The 23607-nt window shown below is 40.6% G+C and overlaps 1 protein-coding gene across 3 annotated transcripts in view; it reads left to right on the forward strand.

Annotated features, from left to right (window-relative positions):
• The window catches only part of cd2ap (CD2-associated protein), a 51626-nt gene extending 28702 nt beyond the window's left edge, over window positions 1–22924 (forward strand). For 2 of the 3 annotated variants that reach the window (XM_023415026.2, XM_023415028.2), the window contains 9 exons: window positions 1568–1604; window positions 2921–2983; window positions 6915–7065; window positions 7305–7414; window positions 10677–10792; window positions 11512–11595; window positions 15395–15603; window positions 16205–16268; window positions 19572–22924. In XM_023415026.2, coding sequence (XP_023270794.1) covers window positions 1568–1604; window positions 2921–2983; window positions 6915–7065; window positions 7305–7414; window positions 10677–10792; window positions 11512–11595; window positions 15395–15603; window positions 16205–16268; window positions 19572–19613 — 876 coding nt within the window. In that variant the 3' untranslated portion in view covers window positions 19614–22924. The remainder of the gene's footprint in view (window positions 1–1567; window positions 1605–2920; window positions 2984–6914; window positions 7066–7304; window positions 7415–10676; window positions 10793–11511; window positions 11596–15394; window positions 15604–16204; window positions 16269–19571) is intronic. The other variant, XM_023415027.2, reaches the window with a different exon arrangement.
• The last annotated feature ends 683 nt before the right edge of the window (window positions 22925–23607 follow it).

A 23607-nucleotide genomic window follows, 5' to 3' on the forward strand; every position in this document is an offset into this window, starting at 1 on the left:
CTGATCTCATTCAGTGAGAACGAACGCTCTGTACACAACACATCCTCCTGATAAAAAAGAAATAATCAAAAGTGTTTGTTTATAAAGGTGTGAAATAAAACCCTCTGGCAGGATGACATTTAATTGGAAAAAAAAAGTGTAACACCCACAGGGGTTATACAACAGGATTGGATTGTAAATGACTTGCTAACTTAATGGCTGTCAGTAGTCAGTGCACCATCCCTGATTATTCAGCTGACTCCATTTCACTCTAATGGATATTGATGAAGATGATAATGTACATTCATTAAATAGAAAAAAAAAAGCAGGCAGTCGCACAGTCTACGTGAATGTTATAGGAAGAAAAAATTTTTAAACTGTAGTGTTTAATGCAACACCCTTACAATAGATATTAGCTTTGTGAAGCATTACATGTTCAGTTTTGGTTGAAACTATGTGGAGAGGATGTTCGCAGCTCTCCTGCTGTTACAGCTACAAAGAGAAGCTGATGCTGCAAACGTCTGTTTTTGCTTCGTCATTGTGGGTTACTGAGTGTAGATTGATGAGAGAAACATGAATTTGAAGGATTGCAACATACCAAAATGTGAAAAAGTGATGGAGCCTGAACAGATTATGAATGCACCTGTAGCTGTTACCCTGGAAACCAAGTTTTGATAAGGAGATGAGCCAAGGACTGGGAGCTGACAGTCCTCAGTGAGATCAGTCATGAGAAAAAGATGTTTCAGCTTGGATACGATTTTTTTATTTTTTATTTCTATATTTATTTATTCGAGACCTCAGCGCCCTGAATGTTTTGGGCCAAGAAGGTGTTCGGCTGTACGTGACCCACAGAGATGAACAGAGACGTTATTCTGTCATTGGTTACACAAACACAAATGTGTTAGACCACAAAGCAAAAGCAGCTCATTTACTGGAAGAAACTGAACTTTCTTCAAGTTAGAATCTGTGCTTAAAGTGCAGACTGTCAGTTTCTGTTTCCATGCAGTGTTACAGCTGAAATCACTTTACAATTGATTTAAAAAAAAAACAAAAAAAAAACATACATTTTTAGTATTGAATTGGCACAAATCAGATTCAACTGACAACCATTTTGTCAAATTGAAAAGCAGTGGAAGTGTGTTTTTCTAGTATGATGTACAATATTTATGATCAATAATGTTACATTAGCAAAATTCTGATTGGTGTTCATTGGATTATTAAACTGAAGCGTAACCAAAGTAAGTGTGATTTTAAAATGATACAAAAAGCTAAAAGATGTACACACATGATTTGGACAACATGATTGGCTCTTTATATTATTAATTAATTGTGGCGTCTCCTCTATATATATAAAATTCCTTACTTTGTTTTCTTCCCTTGCCATAAAAGGTTTGCGTTCTCGTATTTAATCGTGGATGTTATTAGATTTTCTCATTGAGACCAAACCTAATTTGTTGTCCGTCTTCTCCTTCCCATCAGGTTGAGGTTTATGTAATTGAGATAATAGATGCCAGTGTACGTTAATGAGTCATCATCCACTTTGATGTAACTCTGACCTATTTTTCTTCTCTCTTTCTTCGCTTCTCAGAAACCAAAGAAGCCACCTCCACCATCAAAAAGCATAGGTAAAGAACACCTTACACCCTCACCTCATTAAACGCTATCAGCGCAGGAGTAAAGAGTGTGAAGAGGGAAGGGCAACGGATCCTGCAGTCAAACACTCTCCGACAAAAACACACTTCATTTTGAATGCTTCTGCTTTATATTCAGCAGAACACAGTAAGACTAATGTATGTAATTAAAGATAAGACTTAAGACTGAGATCTGAGTAGTAGAATGCATTTCTGTTACACAGAGAAAAGTCCCATAAAACACATATTATCTCATTCACATGCTTGGTTGCATGTCTCTGGCTCAGTGTAGTAATGTCAATTTAAAATGGGTCGGACAAGCTTATTGTGTAAGGTGGAGTGATGATCCCTCCAGATCCTGAACGGCCTTTTAACATGATTGGGAATTAAAAAAAAAAAAAAAACTATTAAAGGAAACGTGAATATCTGATGTTTGCTCCATGCAAGGAGTGTGACATTTTCCTTTTTAAATATCACAGCCAAGTCACGCTAATTAGAGGTTTCTGCAGGTTTCACCAAGTTAAATTTAAACATTGTTAAGACCTTTTTAACAACCACACAGAATTTAGTTTAATGGATTTTTCACAATCATACAGCAGAGATTAAATACTCTAGATTTATTATTATTAATTATCTCCTTTGAGTTGTGATTCAACCTGATACTGGTGAGGAATTTCCAAGGAAACTCCTCTAACCAAGTCAAAGGCATCATCGTCTTCACATTTAGTGGAGGTTCAGCGTTTGGGTAAAAGTCGTAGTGCTTGGTATCAGCACCAAGATCTACAGTTTGCAGAATGCACTCTTCTTCTCCTGTCTGCACAGGAAGTAACACAGAATTTGCACCCGTTGTGGTGTGTGTGTGTGTGTGTGTGTGTGTGTGTGTGTGTCTGTGTGTGTGTGTCTGCCTGCATCTGCTTCTGAGACATACATCAGTGAATATGTGCACAACTTCCTGCCTGTGTTGAGATTCTTAAACATACTGTACGTCTCAAAGCAACAACACTACAAATGAATTAACACAAATATACACAAACAGTGATGAAGATGAAAGTGGATCAATATATTTGTAATATGTCTGTCTCTCAATATCTGATAGAGGGCGCTGTGTGCGTATGCATGCATGTGTGTGTGTGTGTGTGCACGTGTGTGTGTGAGTGTCAGAGAGGTGAGGTAGTTTTTTTCTTTTTTTTTTTTTTCTTGTAATTGTTCTTGTGAAAGTGTGTGTTCCCTCTTGTCGTCTGTTGAGTCTTGAGTCCGTCGAGTGAGACTGACAGAGGTGACTGTTCTCTGGACCATGTTTCGTTTCTCAGGTCCCAAACCGGAGGTTCCCAGTGCCGACAGGAAACCCCATCCCATCAGGACAGAGGACAGAGGTACAGTCGCACTCTCCTCTCCTTAACTTTCATTTAGCCGATTTCCCTTTTCATCCTCCCAGTCTCCTCTCATCCTCTCATTTCCTTACTGTAACAGGTTTTCCTCCATTTCACACATTAAGCAGAAGTGGAACTTTTCTTCTGTGGAAGCTCACACTGCCGCCCCTCCAGGTTTTTTCTGGAGTGAGGAGCAGAGCTGACAGTCAGATTAAGACAGTATAGTCTCTTACTCAAGAAGCTGTTGCAGTTGCCCTCTTCCTCTTTACTGCCATTGGCTCATGCGTGACTGTTCTGAGAATTACATTTCTGTGCGTTGTGGGCTGTTTGCAGAAATGTTAGTTTGAAGAGCAGAAACCACACATTAAAATGTTTGAACGTGCAGCATGAAAACTCCTCGAGAGCTGAAACTTTGTTTGGATTAAATACATTACGTTTTAGATATATTACTCTGCTTTGACAGTCATGCATTTTTCTTGCAGATTGCTCAGTATCTCTGGTGTTAGAGTAAACTCAGCCTGCAGTCCAAAGTGTAGGATAAGCTGGAAAGCTATCAGGGAAAGAAAAAGAAAACTGTCTCAGAGCAAGGAAAGAAATCAGAAATCCTTCCCTCCCTTTCCTCGTGAAGCCCTTAAACTGTAAATACAAGTGGAACGTTTGTTTCCTGTTTGGGATCCAGTTACAGACAAGTTGAGAAAAGACTGACAGTCCTTTTCTGATGCTGATGAGTGACCGTACTGACCAGCACAATTCTGAGAGTTTTATTTCCACCAAAACTGTCATAGTGGTTCCTTATCAGTGTTTCTTCTTTTGTTTTTTTTTGTTGTTGTTTTTTTGTTTTTTTTGCTCCATCTAACTTCTGCTTCCGCTTTGGTTGTTGTGCTTGTAGTTTTAAGAATTCGTTGTCACTCATGCCTGACTCTCCTCAACAAGAGACGTTCAGAGTTCTCAGTCTTCAGCTTTCTTCACTTTCTCAAACCAGGCCTTTTTTTTTTTTTTTAAGCATATTTTGCTAATTATTTTCGGATATTTTACTGATAACTTTAGGTTATTTACTCAATTAAATTATATTTTGGGGACATTTTACTCATCATTTTTGTATACTTTTGTAATTTTAATATTTTTGTATATTTCTTAATTGCTCTAAAACTACGAGAAAAAAGAAACGGGGAGGAAAATGAATCTTTAACAGTTAGTGGTGACTAGTGGCTGCTCTGTGATTGCAGGAAACATTCATACCTGAGTTCAGTCTGTTTTCCTTGTAACCACATCACATGTTGAAGCTTTGTCAAGTCGTTCATGGTTATAAGACGATGTGGTCTCAGTACAGTTTCTATGTTACTGAGCCACACACAGGAAATGAGCTGTGTGTGTGTGTGTGTGTGTGTGTGTGTGCGCGCATGTGCACGCTTGCATGTGCAAGAAATTACCTAAACTGCTGAGTCAGTGTTGTATCTTTTGCACCTCACAGTATTGAATTGTCTGTTTAGAGTTCAGTTTGGCGATAATGAGCTTTGTTAATCGAAATGAAAACTGATCAATAATAGAACAGTAATAGTTATAATTATGTCACAACTTGTGAACATTTAGTGTTCCTGGAGAAAAGATAATTACATGATGAATATGAAAACAATGTGTATAATAATATAATAATAACAAAGGCGTAACAAAGCAAGTGCACTGAGGATGTTTTCTCAGTTTTCTCTTCACAGTTCAGTTATTTTGTCATTTTATCGACTAAATGTATGAGACCAGTTTCCCACAAATGAACGGCGAAGTGGTGTCAGACCTTTGACCCCTCTGTACGTCACAGTATCGTATCATTATTTGAATTTTCTAGGTGCATCCATCATTCAGAGCAGTTAAATATCCACTAACATGTGTTTCAGCCCAGCAGCTATTAAAGCTCAGTGTCAGTGTAGCGTGTGAATCTTTATTTATAAATTTCACTATTCTTTAATGTCATGTTAAACTGGCAGCGCAGGCGATTGTCACTTAGAGTCATTTGAGAAGAGTTTATCTCCACATATTAAACGAGTTCATGCTAATTCACATGCAAAACACACACGCAGCATCAAGAGCATAAACATCATACAAGTATCTGATTTGACTGAGAGCGACATTAAACTTAGTTTAGACTTTAAACTTTAACTTCAACTTTCTCATTGAAAACAAGTGAGAGTTCATCGGGTTGATAAAGTATCAGTCAATCTAAACATGCTTGTCTCGTTACTGTACGATATCTTTTTATTTCTGACACATTATAGGAGTTTTTTAGTTTTTGTTTTAGTATAAATATAAAAATAGCAGACAGATTCCAAGCCAACTACAAACAGTGACAGCGCTGAAATATAACATCTTACAGTGAGGGGGCAGGGGGATCAGCATCACCTCCTCCAGGTCACCTAGCGACGGAACAGTCATTTCTGCAGCTCTGTCACTTTTGCACACTTGAGTATCTGTTTTTTTCTCTCATACACGAAATAAACCAGAAACCCTCCCCCTCACCGCGGCGCCCGCAGGGTTCGATGTTGGCACCCTCAGATTGGTCTTTCACATATCTGCTCTAACCTTTTCTGACACACTCAAGTGTTAGTCACAAAGTGCAAATGCATGTGGCTCGCACTTCTGCTCCTTCATTTTTTTATTAATTTTTTATTTTTTTGCATGCAAGGCTTCACTTCAGTAATTGCTGTTATTATCGCCAGTCCGCTGGCTCCAACGCGTTCGACGTCTCTGTCCTCTTTCTTCCTTTGTTTATGTCTGTTGCTTTTTCATCCCCTCTGCCTCTGCAGTCTCGTTCGTTACACCGGCCTCCGCTTCCTCTTCTCTCTCCTCCACTTGTTTCCTAGCAGGTCCTCGGGGACGTGAGGTCTCGCAGTCCCACAAGTCTTACTTAAGTTCAGTGAGAAGGGACCAGCAGTTAAACAGGCGGTGAAGACTTCACACTTCAGCTGTGTTGTGGAAAAAACAGCCAATTACTGCACCAGCTGAAAATTACATTAGAAAAATATTGTGTAACACTTGCTGAGTAAACTGTATCTGACTTCTTTTAAATATGTAAAAAACACTTATAACCAGTTAAAGAAAAGTAACCCTATAAAATAATCTCATTTTTAAATTGAGTTAATTAAGCAGCCTGTTGGCTTTTCTTCTTCTAACCTCAAAGAGAGCCACTAATTGACAATTACTAAAATGCAATAATCAGCAATCTTCCCTTATAATGGTCTAAAACCTTTTCCTGTGACGCACTCGTTAGTCTCCTAATCGCTCCGCACAGATTTGATGTTTTCCTCTGACTGTTTTTCACCTCCTCAGTCGACCAGAAGCTTCATTAGACATTTAAATCACATGCTCGCGATTCATACGTGAAGCAAAGCTGAACGTCTACGCAGTGTTCAGACTGTGGGCAAACCTGGATGATGGACGATTTGAGAGGTTCATTGTTGTCATTTTTGTGCAGCCCCAGATGTTTTTGAACAGTCAGCTCGTGTATTTCTCTTGTGCCGCTGCAGCGCTTCATGATTTGAGGATATTGTGAAAGTTTCTAATGGTTCATCATCGCCCACATACTCGTTGTTTCCATTCAGAACAAAATGTCATTGTCGGTTAAATGAGGTAACGGCTGATTATTGACTAAAAGTTCAGCTGTGTTCATTTCAGCTCAGCACAAAAACAAAACAAAGACTTTCTGTGACTCAGACTAAAAATTATTTACTTCAGTCACCTTCAGCAGGAAGGTGAAATTTAGTCTCGTCAGTTTAACTGTTATATTTCTTGTTGAGGATATAGTCTCTCTCTCTTGTGCTTCTTCCTCCTCTCTCTGCCACGTCTCCTCTCTCACGTCATTCACTGTTTTCCCATCATTTTGACCACCTTCTCCTTTCCAACCCTCCTCTCAACTCTTCTCCCAACTCTTCTCCCTCTGTTTCAGTTGACAAGCCCACGCCAGATCACAAACCATCCAAGCCTGCAGCGCCAGTGGTCCCACCCAAGAAGCCGATCCCCCCTCCAGGGAAAGGCAGACAGGGAAGCATACCACCAAAGAGGCCCGACAAGCCTCTCGCTCCCTCGCCAAACCTCAAGTAAGTCCCCGTGTAAGACTCTGTGTCTCTCAGTCTATCACCTCTCCATCCATGCAGCGTGTTTGTTCATCTATTAAAGCACTACTGATGTTTTAAACAACACCTGTCCTTTTCTGTCCAAACAGTCTTCTATAACAAAGACAGGAAATAGTATCCTGTAAAGAGAGTTCACTCATTTCACGTGGTTTCTTGTGGATTTGGTAAATGTTTTGATCGTTTATCTTTTCTTTTAACTGCAGGCACAATGGAGAGGTGCCTTCCACACGACCAAAGTCCGACTTTGAGCCATTATTGCCCAACAAACCCAAAACACTGTCTGGAGACTGGGGGGAGAAGTCCTCTGATATGGGTACGTACAGCGCAAACGATTTCAAACTACAGTCTAAACCCTGGATAATGGAGGAGTTTCTTTTTGCTCTACATCTTTATTGTCATAATTTTTTATCAAGAATGAGCTGCATTCAGGTATAGAATTAGTTTTCTTCTTACCTTGACCACTGGAACAGCTTTTCAGTTTCTTGTCTTTTGGCCACAAGCTGCCGACGAACGAGTTCCCCAAATGACGTTTCCTGTAACAGTGAACAACCTCTGTGAGTGACGGCTCGCAGACACTGAAAAGAATGAGTCTTATCTTCTTCGATTCAAGTCTGGATCAATTCACGAATGTCAAAAATCGAATTTTGGTATTAAATCACAATAAAACCTTCAGGCAACTCTGATCGACATAAGAAAGTAACTCTGTCCACAGGCTGTTTCATTTTAAAGGACATACATCTGGACATAGTTGTGGATAAAAGTGGCTTTTCCCGCCACTAACGTTTGTAACAAAGAATGTTATTAACAGCACAAGTTTTTTCTTTTCGTCCCTCACTTCAGAAAAATATACCAACATCTGTTTTCATTTAACCACTGATTCTGGTCAGTAAATGACACTATTTCTCTGTGTTTTCCTCCTTGGTCAGACAGTGACCTTCATCTGGACCAATCAGCTTAATTGCAAGTTATTGACTGATATTGATTTCAGTGGTAATCAAGAATCCGGTTCTCAATGGAGAATTGATTAGTCTCTCTGCATGTTGAAGAGACATGGATCGGATTGTATTTTCATTGATGTATTCATTTAAGAGAGTTTATTACTTACAAGTTGCCATTAGAGAAAATCTATTAAAAATCTTTTATAATTTATCTATAATTAAAACACAAATAGTGAAACTAAAAGGAAGGTTTTGCACATTTAATGTAAAGAAGAAATTAAAAAATGTATTTCTGCCGTTTTATAGTTAGTTTCAGACAAACGTGAATACTTTAAAAGTATGAGTCCATCAAGCCCTGAGGCTGAATTAGCTGCAGTTTAGAGTAGAAGAATAAATAATAAATGGTAACAGTGAGTGAAATATTCCTCATGAACTTTTCCCTCACAATAACCTTTAAAAAAACTGTCAATTAACAGTGTTCAGCTTTCAGTTTTTACTTTATACTTATAATACTTTAACTTTCAGTTGAGTTTGGAAAAGTTGATCTGTGCATCAATATGCAAATGTGCCTCCAATAAAAACTTTGAAAGCCCAGAGGAAGATATGCAGCTTCAATTGACATCGCTTCCCATAACGAAAGTAGCGCAGTGTACGTCTGAGAGAAATCAAAAAAGACAGGAGGTGATAAAGAAACTGTGGAAAGGGGCATGAACTGACATCATTGAAAAGATTAATAGTTTGGAGGTTGATGTTTTGAGAGAAGAAGAGGAGAGTTTCATGATAAATGGAGGCACGGGGTGGAGCGGAGAGGGAGGCAGAAAGGTCACAGAGGAAAGACATCTGATATGGGTTTAATAGATCCAACCTTAGGGAGTTTTGTGTTCATGGCAGATGCCTTGTAAAGGTGGTAAAGAGCTGCTAAAGCTATTCATCGCTCACCACAAGCCAGTCTCACACACCTCACCGTGGAACATGAAAATTCAATCTTTCCTCCAGTCACAAGCGCTGCCATCCAACCGTCGCAGGTTACCAGTGGGTAGGTGCAAAGTGCTGTCACACAGCAGCTGAGACAGTTTTTCAGCGTTACATAATGAAAGTGGGAATGACTCATTCTTTCCTTTTTTATTCTTCATTCCTCATACCGACACCCTCGTAAACAAGCTGTGTGTTTACTTCAAGGTACCACACATAAGCAGTTAACTGCATAGCCTTTTATTTCCCCTTCACCGCAGAAGGAACCAGGAGTGTATTCCTCATTGTCTATTTATAGCAGTACACACTCTCCAGTTTTACTAACATTTACATTTCTCTTGATGCCGTTTCCTGTTTCTCTTTGTAGCAGATATTCTGTTTTCATTCACTAATGGATTACAGTTGCTCCTACTTTGCTCTTTTTGGCTGGACCATAGCCCAAATGTCCATGGCTGACTGAGTGATCATAGCTCCGCCATTGTTCAGCCGAATGCCACGTGACTGAGCTGGAGTTTCCCCATTGGCCGTCGTTCTTTCAAAATGAATCAAGAACAGTTTATAGCTAACTTAACGCATTTGTCGCTAGATTTAGAGACTTTTTTTCAGCGAAAAATCTAGTAACTTTTTGGACAAAGGTTAGCTACTTTCCATGCGAGAGAGTTGCCAGCAGGGTTTAGACAGGACCAGAACGATCCAGAACGGCGTTTTGACACCTTGGATTAATAAGTGAACAAATCTGAGTGTCTAAACGGAGAGTGAGCCACGTGCTAGGTCTAGTCTTGTTTTTCGATTGCTGTTAAACTACCACTGACGCTGCAGCAAGTAAAATAAAATCCCTCTCCTTTAGAGCTCTAGTGTACCATAAAGGAAACTAGCAACACATTCATGTCATTGACAGTATGTGTTCAAGGTTTATACTTATTAAAGCCAAACCAAGTATGAGATTTAAAAACATGAGTATCACCACTTCTAAGGGACCATGATCAGATCAGAGCTAAGAGGCACTACAGAACCAAATAGGAATCTCGTGCTCAGTACACACACAGCCTAATAAGGTCGAAGATCCTTTACATTGTTTAACTTTTCTGTTTCCTAAAGAGGTAAAACGGGTAGAGGAAATGCAATCTATTTATAGTGCTAGCTTTAGCCTGTTGGCTAATACATCAAAGAGGCTAAATGCTGCCTAAGGAAGTGCATACTCAAAATTTCAGAACATGTTATAGCTGAGCTTTTTGTTTGTGCTTACACCATTAAAATCCATAAAGTCCAAAGTGATTACGCTCAAGAGTCTTTAACTTAACTTACAATTTGTTTTCATGTTGTTGTTTTTTTGTATTGACTTCCTAAAATATGTCCTAATTACACTGTGTTGAGTACAGCTTTTATCTGCTTGATGGACCATTTCACCCTTGAACATATGAGTGTATTAAATAAGTCATTTTTATGCTCGCTGTTATCAATCGCTGGCAGGAAGTAAACCTGTGCCCAAGCTGTTAGCCAGCACTTAGATTACATTCAGACTGAATGAAATGAAATTAGACGTGTTAGTTCAGCTGTGGTTTGTTCCCTTAGTCATGGCTGAAATGATCCACTAGAAATAATAATATCATCTTATCTTCCCTCCTTATCTCTTTCTCCGTCTCCACCTCTCTCGTGCACCCTCAGCAGATCTGATGAGTTTTGATGAGTTGTCGTCTACCTCGGAGAAGCTGTCTCACCCCACTGCGAACAGACCAAAGATGCCTGGCAGGAGGCTGCCCGCCCAGTTTGGAGGACATTCGGTGAGGTTTCAGCGTACTCGCACACACGCAGATCACAGCTCTGTAATAAATCTACTCAAAGAATATGTTGGCAATACATTTTTCTTCAGACATTTAGTGCCAGTTTCATGTTTGTGACAGTTTTTAAATACTTGATGCTAGACACACATTTGTGCAGTGACCAAAAATAGCGTTTAGGTTTGATACCCAGCATGCACCAGGGTTTTTTTTTTTTTTTTACCTTTTATACATCAGATCTGTAATTTTTCTTTTCTCAAATTTATGTGCATCTCCATGGATTTCCTTTTGTCTCTGCCGACCCTCAGCTCTCAGTTTTCTGAAACCTGTCACCTCCCTTCATTCACGCATGCTGGTGATGGTAAAAACCATTCACCAGCTGCACATTTTAGTGGAACACGGATCCGCAATTTGTACTTTGACAGCCACTTCCTGACCATAAGAGAGGTGGTAAACGCCCACTTAATGACAGCCTGCTCGGCTCTTTTCAAATCACCTTTCAGAGCAGTGACTTGTCAAAATATCAGTCGGCTGCACTCACCCAAGCAATTGTGCAAGATTAATGTCACTGTGGATTGGCACTTCTATGGCAGATGATTATCACATGTTTTTTGTCTCTATCTGTACGACAGGTAAGTCAGTCAGTCAGGAAGCTGTAAACTCAAAATCACATGAAAATACTGATGTAAATTAAAGACTAAATAAAACTCTTTCTCTCGCAGCCCAACAAGGAAGTGAGTGTGGAAAAATCCTTCAAGCTCAGTGAAGAGGATGCAGCCAAACCAAAGCTAACAGAAACCAGAAAGGTAGGTTACAGCAACATTATTCACCGATTCCAATCATGGTCACGGATGGTAAACAACACAAATGGCACTTTATCCACCAACAGCAGGATCCATACTGTTTGCAGCCTTCACATTTTTTGATTTTCTGAGATTTGTCAACATTTATTTTGCAAGTTCAAATTAACTTTTGGCTGTTACCTAGTAACTATGCATCACAAACTGGTGGTGTTAGCTGGCATTAGCTAGATAACAGTTGAGCAATGACCAACAGCTAATGTTAGCGTAGCAGGGGTTTGTAGTTCAGTTTGGATGATATCTGATATCAGCTTTAATTGTTAGCAGTTTGTCATTATTGGCACAACCAGACAACTGTATCACAGTCATATAATAATATAATATAAGCTAATATTGTAGAATAAGATAAATCCTCTGTGTAATGTAATGAGTACAATAATGGAAAAGTATCACAGTAATGTAGTCATGCTCACTAAATGTGAGCTGTAGTAAATTGGTCTGATTCAGATTCAAGTTGTCCTCAAGCAAAACACAGATTAAAACATTTGACACAGACCTGGCGAATACAATTACAAGCCACATTCACCCATTCACACAAATCACAGTTTGTGCGTTTTCACAGCGTCTCCTGTCCTCGTTTGTTGAAGCAGCGACCCTCCAGAAAAGTACAAACAAATAACCGCTTGAACCGCCACTAGAAAATCCTGGCTCAAACATAAGCACACTTATTTTACCACTTGTCTTTTCAGTCCAATCTCGTTTGCTTAATGACGACATCAACAAGTGCATGGGAAGAGTAATGGTCGGATCCAATGAGTTCCCTTTGGAAAAACAAGTCAAATAATCCTGTTGTGTAAAACAGCTCTGTGTTGTTCTTCCTGTTCCGGTGGATTTAAATCCTCGTCTTTCCTCCTGATTCCAGTCGCACTGGGTTTAATTTGAGCCTCGCCATTAACCTTGCATCACAAATGCTTTTTACCCTTGGGATGCACGTATTAAAATGAAAGGATTAAAACATCCAGTGAACAGCTTATACAGTGTGTGGGGGTACACCGTCTATTCAGGAAACCAAAAAAAAACAATGACACTGTTTTGATCAAATGCAAAAGTTTAAAAATCTTTGTTATCATGTCTAAACAACAAGAAAACTGACATGAAAAATATTACATCACACCACCAGTCATCTAACGGTCACACGATCACACACACAGATCATATAATAATTGTACCACAAACACAGGCTTCAGTCTCGGCAACATCCGCCTCCCTCATTTACACATGGGAGCCCTCTGTGAATGAATGAACATGATTTGTCACATAATCAATTAATCAAGCATAAATTGGCAATACTTTTGTTGTACGGTATTGAATAAATCAAGCCATTGACACTGATTAACTGGAGCTGCCATGATAGAATTGAAAAGTAACATAGATGTCAGAACCAACAACAACCAAGATGGTACGATATAGATCTCAGCAGCGTCAAAGAAATAATAGAAATGATAAAGATTGAGCTGACAGGCAAAAGAAAAAAGAACATGAGCTCAAAATAATAAAAATGAACACCTATCCATCACGTCTTTTCTTCTACTGGAGCGACTCACTGCAGAGAGAACATAAACATAAACACATAAATAGAAATAGAAAGAAAAAGAAAAATGAGAGAAAAAGAAAGGAAAAGAAACTAAAGCCAAACTAAAAAAAAAAAAAAAGGGAACTAAAAGTAAAATAAAAAAGAAAAGAAATATAAGACATCCGGTGATCGTGATTTTAAGAGATGCACAATCACCACTCACATAGTGTGTGGCCTTCAGAAACACTTCCGCCCTTGTTTTTTTATTGCTTTTTTTAAAAATCTTTTTGTCACATCCACCTTCTTTGAAAGCATGACATGGACTTCTGTCGTGCAGAGCTAGAGCACTGCCACCCACTTTGTTATTCCACTGTGTGATGGAAACGTAGAAGAAACTAAAGTTCAAATAACTTCAGTGCAGACGCCGGACTTTGAGCAACATGGCGTTAACAATATCACAAACATAAAGAAAAAAAAAGCTAAAAACGTTTTTTACCTTCAAACAGCCTCACAAAACAAAACACACATGTCACATAATTGTCACCTTCCAGACTCTGAAACACTTCTCTGTGGTGTGTGTGTTTGTGGCGGAAGAAAGCGTGGAGCGAGGGAGATAGAAAGAGAGACAGTGGACCACCACCTGCTGTTCAGTCTTCCAGTTCAGGATTTCATTAATTGCCTCAGATGCTATCTAGTCTGGATTGGTCATGGTTAACTGAGACTAATTAGACCTGGCTGTTCAGCTGGGGGGGTACACAGCATCAGACCACCCTATTGTTAAAAGGAAACACACACACACACACACACACACACACACACACACACACACACAGACCAGTCAGAGTAAAGCCTGGCTTGGAGCTCTCATAACACAGTGGCTCAGACCTGCAGAGGTGAAATTACAGGACGTGCACTACGTGTGTCCGTCTTTTCGTCCTCTTAATGTTTCAAAATGAAATTCTGACCCCTGTTACATCTTCACCAACGACGGTGAAGGAAGAGAGCAGAAGAAAGTATGTGAGCCCGTGGGCGAAAGGAGACATTAAAGCCACTGGATTCTGGGCTGGAGCTGAACAACTGGAGCTGCTGGAGTCTGAATGGAAACGGTTCCGTGACGAAGACGTTTAACCACTCTACGTTTTTTCATGTCCATGAAAAGATTTATTTGTGGTTTTAAGAACCAAAAACCATCTCAATGTAGTTTTACATCTCCTCTCTCAGGCTTCTCTCTGGAGCATCAAGTAACAACAGGTCGGTGAGCCAATCAGAAGAGAGGAGGCTCTGAGCCTCTCTACTGATTGGCTGACTGTTTTCTGAGTGATCCAATACAAATATAGCAGATTTCAGGTAAAAACACTCAGAGAAACCAAATCCTGCAAGGTTGGATGGTGGGTCCAGGTGGGCGGGGCTTGGTGACTGCTTTGTTGTGACATCACAAAGTTCCAGAAGTCCTGACGGCTGGTTTTAAGACTCAGTTTCTGAATACAGGCTGTGTGCATTTCTCTGTGGACTGAGGCTTTGATACTTTCACAGTATTAATGTAGAAGCTAGACCTGATCTATAATCAAACAGCACATGGATAACACCTTTATACAAATGGGACCTTTAACAAAAGACAACGCACAGTCGATGAAGAGCCAGTTGATGCTTTTGCATCAGTGCGATACAGATAGAAAAACCGAGCAGCAACTCTTCATTGGATGACAGAGAACGTCACCATCAAGCAGACTGTCATCGGCATCTGCATAGAGAAGCATGCAATAGAGATCAGTGGAAAAATCCTTCATTACAAAGACAAAGGCATATTTGAGAGTCCAGTGAGTTCAAAAACCACAGATAAAGTGACACAGTCCGAGGAGGAGTCATGCTTCGCTGTGTTCTTGACAAATAGGCATGTGGATGTGTGGCGTACATCACAGCTACGACACGGGCCTGAATGCTGACACACACACCCCCCCCCCCCCCCACTGTGATGCAATGGTGAAATTGTCGTGGTATTTCTCCCCCTACTATGATGAAACGTTTCTATCCTGATGGAAGTGGTCTCTTCCAGGATGTCAAAGCCCTGCACAAAGGGTCACTGGATAATTTGATGAGTGTGGACATAATGTGAAACGTTGTCTTCAGTCAGATAAGGGAATATGTTCATCTCTCCAATACACTTCCACACCCTGAAGATCTCCAACTGTCTGCCTTGATTTTACATTTTTCCTCCTCTCTTTATCTCCGCAGCCTTCCTCAAACACCTTATCCCCGTCACCGTCTCTCCAGAGGTCCGCCGAGACAAAGCCGAGCCCTGCGGCAGCACCGAGCTCCAACAGCGTCTCTCAGAGCAGCAGGGTTCGGCCGGAGCCTGAGGAGCCGAGTTCCCAGCTGGACGAGCTGAGGGGCCAGATGAAGGAGCTGCTGATGTCTGTGGATCTGCTGAAGGACCAGCAAATGTAATGAGACTCAGTGCGCATGGTAACAGGGTTTGAAGAGGTTGAATACGCCGGCCTGAAGAGGCTGTGGGGAGGGGACGAGGAGGGGAGGGGGCAGAAGTGTTAAATTGAATGTGTTAAACCAAATGTATCACGCAAGGTTTCTAAGCTTGTGGAAAGACGATGAGGTGTGACATGAATAATGTGATTTTCTGTTCATATGCATCCACAACACTCCAGTCACTCTAAGCTCTTTTTTTTGTTTGTTTTTTCAACCAATTTTCCCCCCATTTTCCACATCAAAGTGATGTTGGTTACTTAATACTTTTCTGTATCATTATATATCATAATACACTATATATAGGTCTGTATCCGTAATATGGATCACTGAGCATTACTCGTAATTTCAGTGAAGTGAATTTGCTCTGACATTTAGTTTTTGTTTGTGGATGTTTAGCTCACAGTGTGTTGGCATTTAGGTTTTGTTTGATATCAAAAGAAACGTTCGCCATAGAGTTTGAATTAAACTTGTTTTTGCAAAGAACACACAGTAGTTAGATCATGCTGCGGCAGTGTACACGTGCTAATGAGTCCGTGTGTGTGTGTGTTTATTTGTTTCCAGGAAAGAGATAAAGGAGCTGCGACGAGAGCTGGATGAGGAGAGGCTAAAGCGTGTGGCCCTGCAGGTAACATTGATCCACACAGCAACACACCGCTGGGCTGTCCACATGAATTACTCTCATTAGTTTAGTCAAATATTGATGCGCAGAGTTAATGCAGCGCATAACTGACAGGTGCATACAGTAATGAGTTTTAATGACCGAACAACAGCAGTAAGAGGCTAAAGAGACCATCTCTGATTAGTGTGGTAAGAGCTGGTCTATGGGCTCTCAAGAACTACTTCATGAGACCATGTTGGGAAACAGATGTTTTTACAGTTGTTTTTCAGACAGTTCTCTATAACGTTGCCCTCAGTTGTTGATATGAAAAGTGCCACAGAAGTACAAGGAACTGAAACCTGTGATTAACTTTTCACAGCTGCAGGGAGCGACCCCAGGCTACAGCTTGTGAACATAGTTAATACATTTTAATATTAAAATACTCTAAGCCCTCTGTGCCTCAGTGCCATATGATAATGTTCATTAAATTCATTAAAGTAACCCTGTTTGTTACAACTTGAAGGAGCTATTTCTTAGTTTTGTTATTGCTATATAGCTAAAGTTAGCATTAGCAGTTGTTTACTTACTTACCAGTCTAGAAGAAACATTGTGAGTTCAGCATCAAACGTCATTGCTATACTCGTCAGGAGTTGTCTCCAGTGGTGGAAAACAACCCTGTTATTTTGCCTCTATTTCTATCACTTCTTTTCTTCTACAAAACTTAGCATGCTAATCAGCTAGCTCCCATCCCTTTCTGATACCGAGTCACCGTAGCGTCCAGTCAGTCCTGAAGAAGCAGCTGCTCAGAGGACCTACTATAACCTCTTGTATTGTAAACACAACAGTGGCTGAAGCTCTTGCCAACACTGGTAAGTAAACAGCTGTTAATGCTAACACTGGCTATGTAGCAATAGCAAAACTCACAAATAGCTCCTTTAAACATGTGTTTAAGTGAATGAATCTGCTGGAGGCACATCAGGCCATGTTTTCTATCAACCTGTTAATACCTCAATACCAGATTTCTTTTGTTAAATGTCAGCCCCATGATTCCTACTGCCTCTTATCAGATAAAACTTCCAGCTGGGGTTGTGCTTTTGTTTTTGTGTTTTATTACTTTCTTACCTTGAGCTTGAGACTTAAAAATGTTCACCAAAAGTTACAAAGTTTGAGTGAAGTAGACATCTTTAGAGACAGGGAGGGTCTCTTGAAATTCACTATGGAGTTGCATTGTGGGAACTGTAGGATCCAGCATTTTTGGAGCTTAAGATTTAGCATTGCACTCTTAACGTTGTCTCATGACAGACAATAAAAAAAAAAAAAAAAGTCAGATCGAAATCTACGCAGCAGAACCAGAACATCCTTCTCTGTTGTCAATAATTGGCGCCTACATTACCCACTATGCAACTCTTCAAGCAGAGATGAGGACCAGGATTTGGAACGCCTGCATATTTATTATTTTTGTCAGATGCTCGTGAACGACTCAAAAGAAAATGTTTGTCAGTTAGTACAAATGGAGAACAAGTATAACCCATTTTTTTAGTAATAGTAATTTTACTATTTTACACAGTGTCTTGTGACCGCTGAGAAGAACTCCCCAGCCAGCGTTTTTCCCTCAAGCCATTCTAGCTTGTTAGCGCAGCGCTCAGTCGGTCGGCTGCTTTACTCGCTGACCTTCACAGTCCCTCAAGACTCTCCCTCGCTGCAGTCAGAAGCCTCTTCGCGCTCTGACGTGACCTGGACTGTGACCATTAGATTTTTCCAGTGAAACGGCAGCGGACACGGCCCAGCCCTGCGCAGCATGGCCCCCAATATAAATCAATCTGCAAGAGGAGAGAACCTCCTGCAGAGAGCCCCGGGCATACACAGCCCACACACACACACACACACACCACACACGCACACACACACACACTAGTCAAAGAAGAAGATGAATAAAGGAAAGAATTGCCGTCACACTTGTTGTCCCTCAGGACTTGAGTCCTGGGACAACAAGTGTGATGGCAATTCCTTCTTGTGAAGCTGCACAGAGTGTGTGATGCAGCGTGCAGAGACACATTCAGCTCCTGTTGTCTGAGGCAGATCGAGTGGGAGGAATCGGTTGGACCATCTTGCTGTTCTACGGCACGTATGTACGATGTGTTACGTAAAATCGAAGTTATAGTCAGACACGCGCGGCCTTCAGAGTCTTTAACAATGTTTCGGGTTGAAAAATCCACACTGTAGAGATCCAGTAGTTAACAGCAGGGGTCAGACAGCGCCTAAGGGTGCTCATTCAGATGCTTCCATCGTAGTAGTTGTAGTAATGAGGGTTACAGGAACAAGATGATGATTGGAATGGAGGATTTACAGCTTTCTCCCTTTTCCCTTCATGAGAAAATCTTCTTCCACTGACTTCACAAGTACTCAGAGTCTCTTATTATTTATTTATTTTTTACCACCACTGCCGCTTCAGCTTCTCTTTCTCTTTCTCAGTCGGACAGAGCTATACATTCTTATTTCCGTAACGCAAACATTTTCTTTTGTTTTCTGGGTATCGTTTCATCTTGGTTGTATGTGTGTGTGTTGGGTGTGTGTGTTGTAGCGGTGTCCGGTTTCGTGAACTATTAAGTCCTGTTGGTCTTTCTGAGTTTGTCGGGAAAATTTCATGTGCACGTATGTGTTTGGACTGTTTGTCCAATGGAAGTTGTTGCTCAAGTCAGTTAAAAGTTGAATCCGCTCTGATCAATCTGCACATATAAAGAGTTAATGTTGCTTTTTCAGAGGAATGGAATGCTTGAAATCAATTTCCTAATCTGTTCCGGTCTATTTTATAACCAAAAGTGTTCCTTAAAAAATGTGTTAAGATGTTCTTGGATCGCCTTCAAATACAGCAAACTTGCTGCTTAGACAATGACCTGAAATTACTGAGTTTCAAACATCTTTTATTAAAGTCAGAGAAAAAAACAGGGGGCTAAAGAAATATAAATACTGGGCAGAATAAACTTAACTGGTCCATTAGTGACTTTCAAAGTCGTGTCCGTCACCTTTAGAATCAGTGTGAACACGCTTTAAGATTTGCTGCTCAGCTCATGTTCTCCTCCAGCATGGGGCTTCATTGTCATTTCAATTCTCCTAATCCCCGACACTAAAAAATCCCTTCCACAGCGGGACACCTCCACCGCTGTGCTTCACAGCGGGGGTGATGTTGGCTGAATCATGGGCTCAGCCTCCTCTGGCAGCTACAGCACTGTGAATTATTTCACCCGAACTTGGTCTAGTTTCCCAGTCTGAACAAGTGTGTGTGTGTGTGTGTGTGTGTGTGTGTGTGTGTGTTTGTGTGTGTCCTCACAGATGGAGATTGAAAAGCTAAAGAGGACCGTCCACTCGACGTGAAGCTCGTGCTGCAGTCAACAGCAAGCCTCAATGTCAGCTGCCGGCCTGTCGACCAACCAGAGAGCAGGAGGGCAGTTGGACGGCTGGAGAGAGGGTGGGGAATCAGATGAACCACCTCGAGCACAATCCTCTTTCAGTGATCTACAAAAAAAATAAACTCTCCCCACATTTGTAAGATTTACATTTTGCACATATAATTTTTTTCAAGCTAGATGTAATTAAGTTACAGATGTATATGTTTCTGTTTTTTCTTTTTTTTTTATTTTGCCAACACAAGAAAAACTGAGGCCTTACTTCAAACTACTGCGCTGGACTTGTAACTCTGCCACTCACACTCTCTCCCCTTCACTCTGGTGTTCCTCGATCTCCTCAGGGAGGAGGTTCACTCTCAGTACTACTGACTTTGTATAAAGCAGGGGGCGCTTGTTCTTTCCTCGCCTAATTTTCTTTCTCATATTTTTTTTTAATAATGCACAAATAGTTGATTTAAGAAAAAAGAAAAGAAAAAAAAAAGTAAGAAAATGTTTGATTTCAGTTACCGACTTTGGATCCTCACAGCAAATTATTTTGTCTTTCTTCCACGGCGCCTGTGAGCAGTACTCCACTCCACGGCTGCAGCGCTTCAGAGAGAGACACAGCTCTGCTTTCTGTTTTTCTTTGTCTTTTATATGTTTTCTAGCATTCCTATCCAGGGTAACACTACTGTGCCTGTTAAAAACAAAACTCTATTAAGTGTTTGATGGGAGCTTACATTTACCACGATGGTGTCTGGAAAATCTGCAGCATGATATTGTATATCTATATTTTTAAAGTCTACTGACATGCCTAGTCAAATGCTATACCGAGGGCCTCGTCTGTGCTGGTCTCTTCTATTTTTGTCAGACTGTTGCACCCACTGGGAATGTTCTCAGACCTTTTTTGCCAGAATCTCTGCAGGTGATGCAGACAAACCTCCACATGCAGAAAAAAAAAAAAAAGCTCAAGGAGAAGAGAAAGGAAGGAGTTGTTGCAACAAGATGTTGGCACGTTTATGGAAAAGACAGCCTCATTACAATCATCTCCATTTTTAATCTGGCCATCATCATCCCTGCCGCGGTCCACTCCACCTCTCCTCTCCCGTCTCCCATCCCTCTTTGATTCAAAGTGAAACTAATGATCCGAGAGGAGCCTCGTCTCTCTGCTCTGTACTGTGTTTTGCACAGCACTCATCCGTTGTCCTGTCGTTGTTGTACATGCGACATGCCTGTCGTCTCATCCACATCTCTTCCCACATTCCAAGTACACAAGTTAAAATAACTGGAAGCATAAAGTAAAAGCGTAAAATTATAATGAAATAAACTCATATTCTCCTTATTCTCATTCTGTTGGAGGAGCAAATGGTTAAAGCCCCTTTGTGTAGAATTGTGTGATGGTGTAATCTTTAAAAATTGTTCTCTTGAAACAATCCCACTGCAAATTGGTGCAATATATGTGCCTGCCAAAATGTCTTTTTTAGCCACGCTAGCATCACAGCTCTGGAGATCAGTCATCAGTGGGTCTGTCAGTTGATTGGTCAGTTCGCTGCTGTGGTCCAGATTGAAACATGTTGATAAGTATCAACAGACATTCATGGTCCCCAAAGGATGACCCTGGTGATCCCCTTTCTACATAACACCAACCAACTGGTCAAAGGTTTGGTCAAATATCTCAACATTAAATTCATACACAGGCCCAAAATTTACTACAGATGTTTATCATTATCGGATGATGTGTCCTTCTAACTTTGGTGATCCTCTGACATCTCATCTTGCACCACCATCAGGTCAAAACTTTAGAGTAACTTTAACACCACTCTGAAAAGCAGTGTTTAGATGCCCTCTCTGACCACACTCTACTGGGTAACCACACCCACCAGTGATGTCACAGTGTACTCGCACACCCTGGAGTACACTTCTGCGTCATTCCAGCAAAGGAGTTCAGCAGCAGCAATTCATTTTTTTATTATATATATTTAAAAAAATGACAGTGATCCCTTTTCTTCCCCTCAAACAGTTCTACTAAGATCCGTTCTGAGGTGGAGATTTTAGTACAAAAAATACAAACAAACAAACAAAAACTTGTAATTGCTTTATTTGGTCACGTCGTTACGAAACATATTTTTGGAGTATGTTAACATTTAGTTCAAAGCATAATCTCACAGAGCTGCTAGCATGGCTGACTCACAAAGTCTGAAGTGTTCAGGACACATAGGGGCTTTAAGATGAAGCTCATCAACAGAAAATACAAAGGGTTGGTTGCTTACTGCACATTGCTGCTCTGTCAGCACAGAACTACTGCTACACTTAGGACACTAACTGTTCTTTGTAATACTGGGATATGTGGATTCTCACCACTGCTTACAAGGTTCAGGGCTGCAGAAATGTAGAGCATGGTGCAAGTCGAACTAATGCGATGTAGGATGCGAGTAACCCTCAGTGAGGCCTAGCTTGTATCCCTGAGCTCTGAGTGTACAGTGTGCAGTTCTGTGCCGATAACCAGTTTATCTCGGTGTTGAGATGCTTTTGAGTACCAAGTGTAACCCCCTCTGGCCTCCATACGGGTTAGAGGGATATTTAAGCCCTGAGTATTAGTCACAATATTGACAGTAGATTAAATTTTCAAGTCAAATGTTCTGTAATTATTTCATATCTAATACTGTGGGGTTTTTTTTTTTTGTTTGTTTTGTTTTTAAAAAAAGAAAAAAGAATTCTTGCAGATATCTCACAAATGTCTTAAAGAAGCGTTACTTTACTTTTAAACATCCTCAGGCTTGATTCCATGTGTCCAACGTGTGTGTGTGTGTGTGTGTGTGTGTGTGTGTGTGTGTGTGTGTGTGTGTGTGTGCATGCTTTCGCTGGTGTCTGCTCACGAAAACATTGAAGTGTAACCGCGTCCATGATGCTAAGTTCTGGACTCCGGAGCGCTTTGACCAAGTTGATACTGTATATCTGACCTTAACGAGCATGGCACTCATGCAATATATTGATGCCTGACGTAAATAAAACAACCTTTCTTTTAGCACACGACTCTTAAACAATGTGGCTGGGCAATGAAATAATTACAATGTGGGGAAAGAGGGACCAGGGGGTTTGGGTGACAGCTCTTCATGTTATATCTGTAATGCAGCTTAACTATCACGTATTGTACATTCCAGAGTTTGACACCAAGAAAAACAAAAAATCTGTGCACATTTATAACATATTTTCAAGTGATTTTGTTTACATGAGCTGTATCCTTGCATGAGCTGAGATTCTTTCCAAAAAATGAATAAATATCATCTTTATTTACTGTCACAGACTATTCTGTTTTTCTTTGTCTTTGTGCGTCCCTCAGTGGCATGTGGTGACTTTTACAGATAGGCAAGCAGAGCTGAGGAAGCTACTACACCCCGCGCTCCTGGATCTGGATGCATTCTGCCTGGACATCTTCATCTTTCTGCACTCCAAGTATCAGGACTATTCCTTTGAACTGACACTAAACATATCAAATGTGAAGTATACGGGAAAAATAAACGATAAAGAAAAATCACTTCTATGGCAATCTTCAAAATTACCCTTTTAAAGGAAGTATTTGTAGGTTTTGCTATTGCTACATAGCTAATATTAGCATAGCTGTTTACATACCACTCTAGAAGAAGCGTTGCGAGTTCAGCATCAAATTTCATTCCTTTACTCTATTCCTTCTATTCCTATCACTTCTTTTCTTGTACTGAAGTTAGCATGCTAAGTGGCTAGCCCCGGCTCGGTTGGATTGTCTCGTCACTTTCCGGTACTGAGTCACTGTGGCGTCCAGACTGCCCCGAAGAAGTAGCACTGCTCAAAGGACTGAAGTTCTTTCCAAGTCTGGTGAGTAAACAGCTGTTCATGCTAACTTTAGCTACGTAACAACAGCAAACCTTACAAGTAGCTTCATGATGCCTCAACTCTTAACTCCTCGACATCACGCACGTTGATCAAGGCGATTAGTAAGACGACTT

The sequence above is a fragment of the Seriola lalandi genome, unplaced genomic scaffold, assembly GCF_002814215.2.
Source record: "Seriola lalandi dorsalis isolate HSWRI2012SDOR001 ecotype SW California unplaced genomic scaffold, Sedor1 jcf7180002054544, whole genome shotgun sequence".
In the NCBI taxonomy this organism is placed as follows: domain Eukaryota; kingdom Metazoa; phylum Chordata; class Actinopteri; order Carangiformes; family Carangidae; genus Seriola; species Seriola lalandi.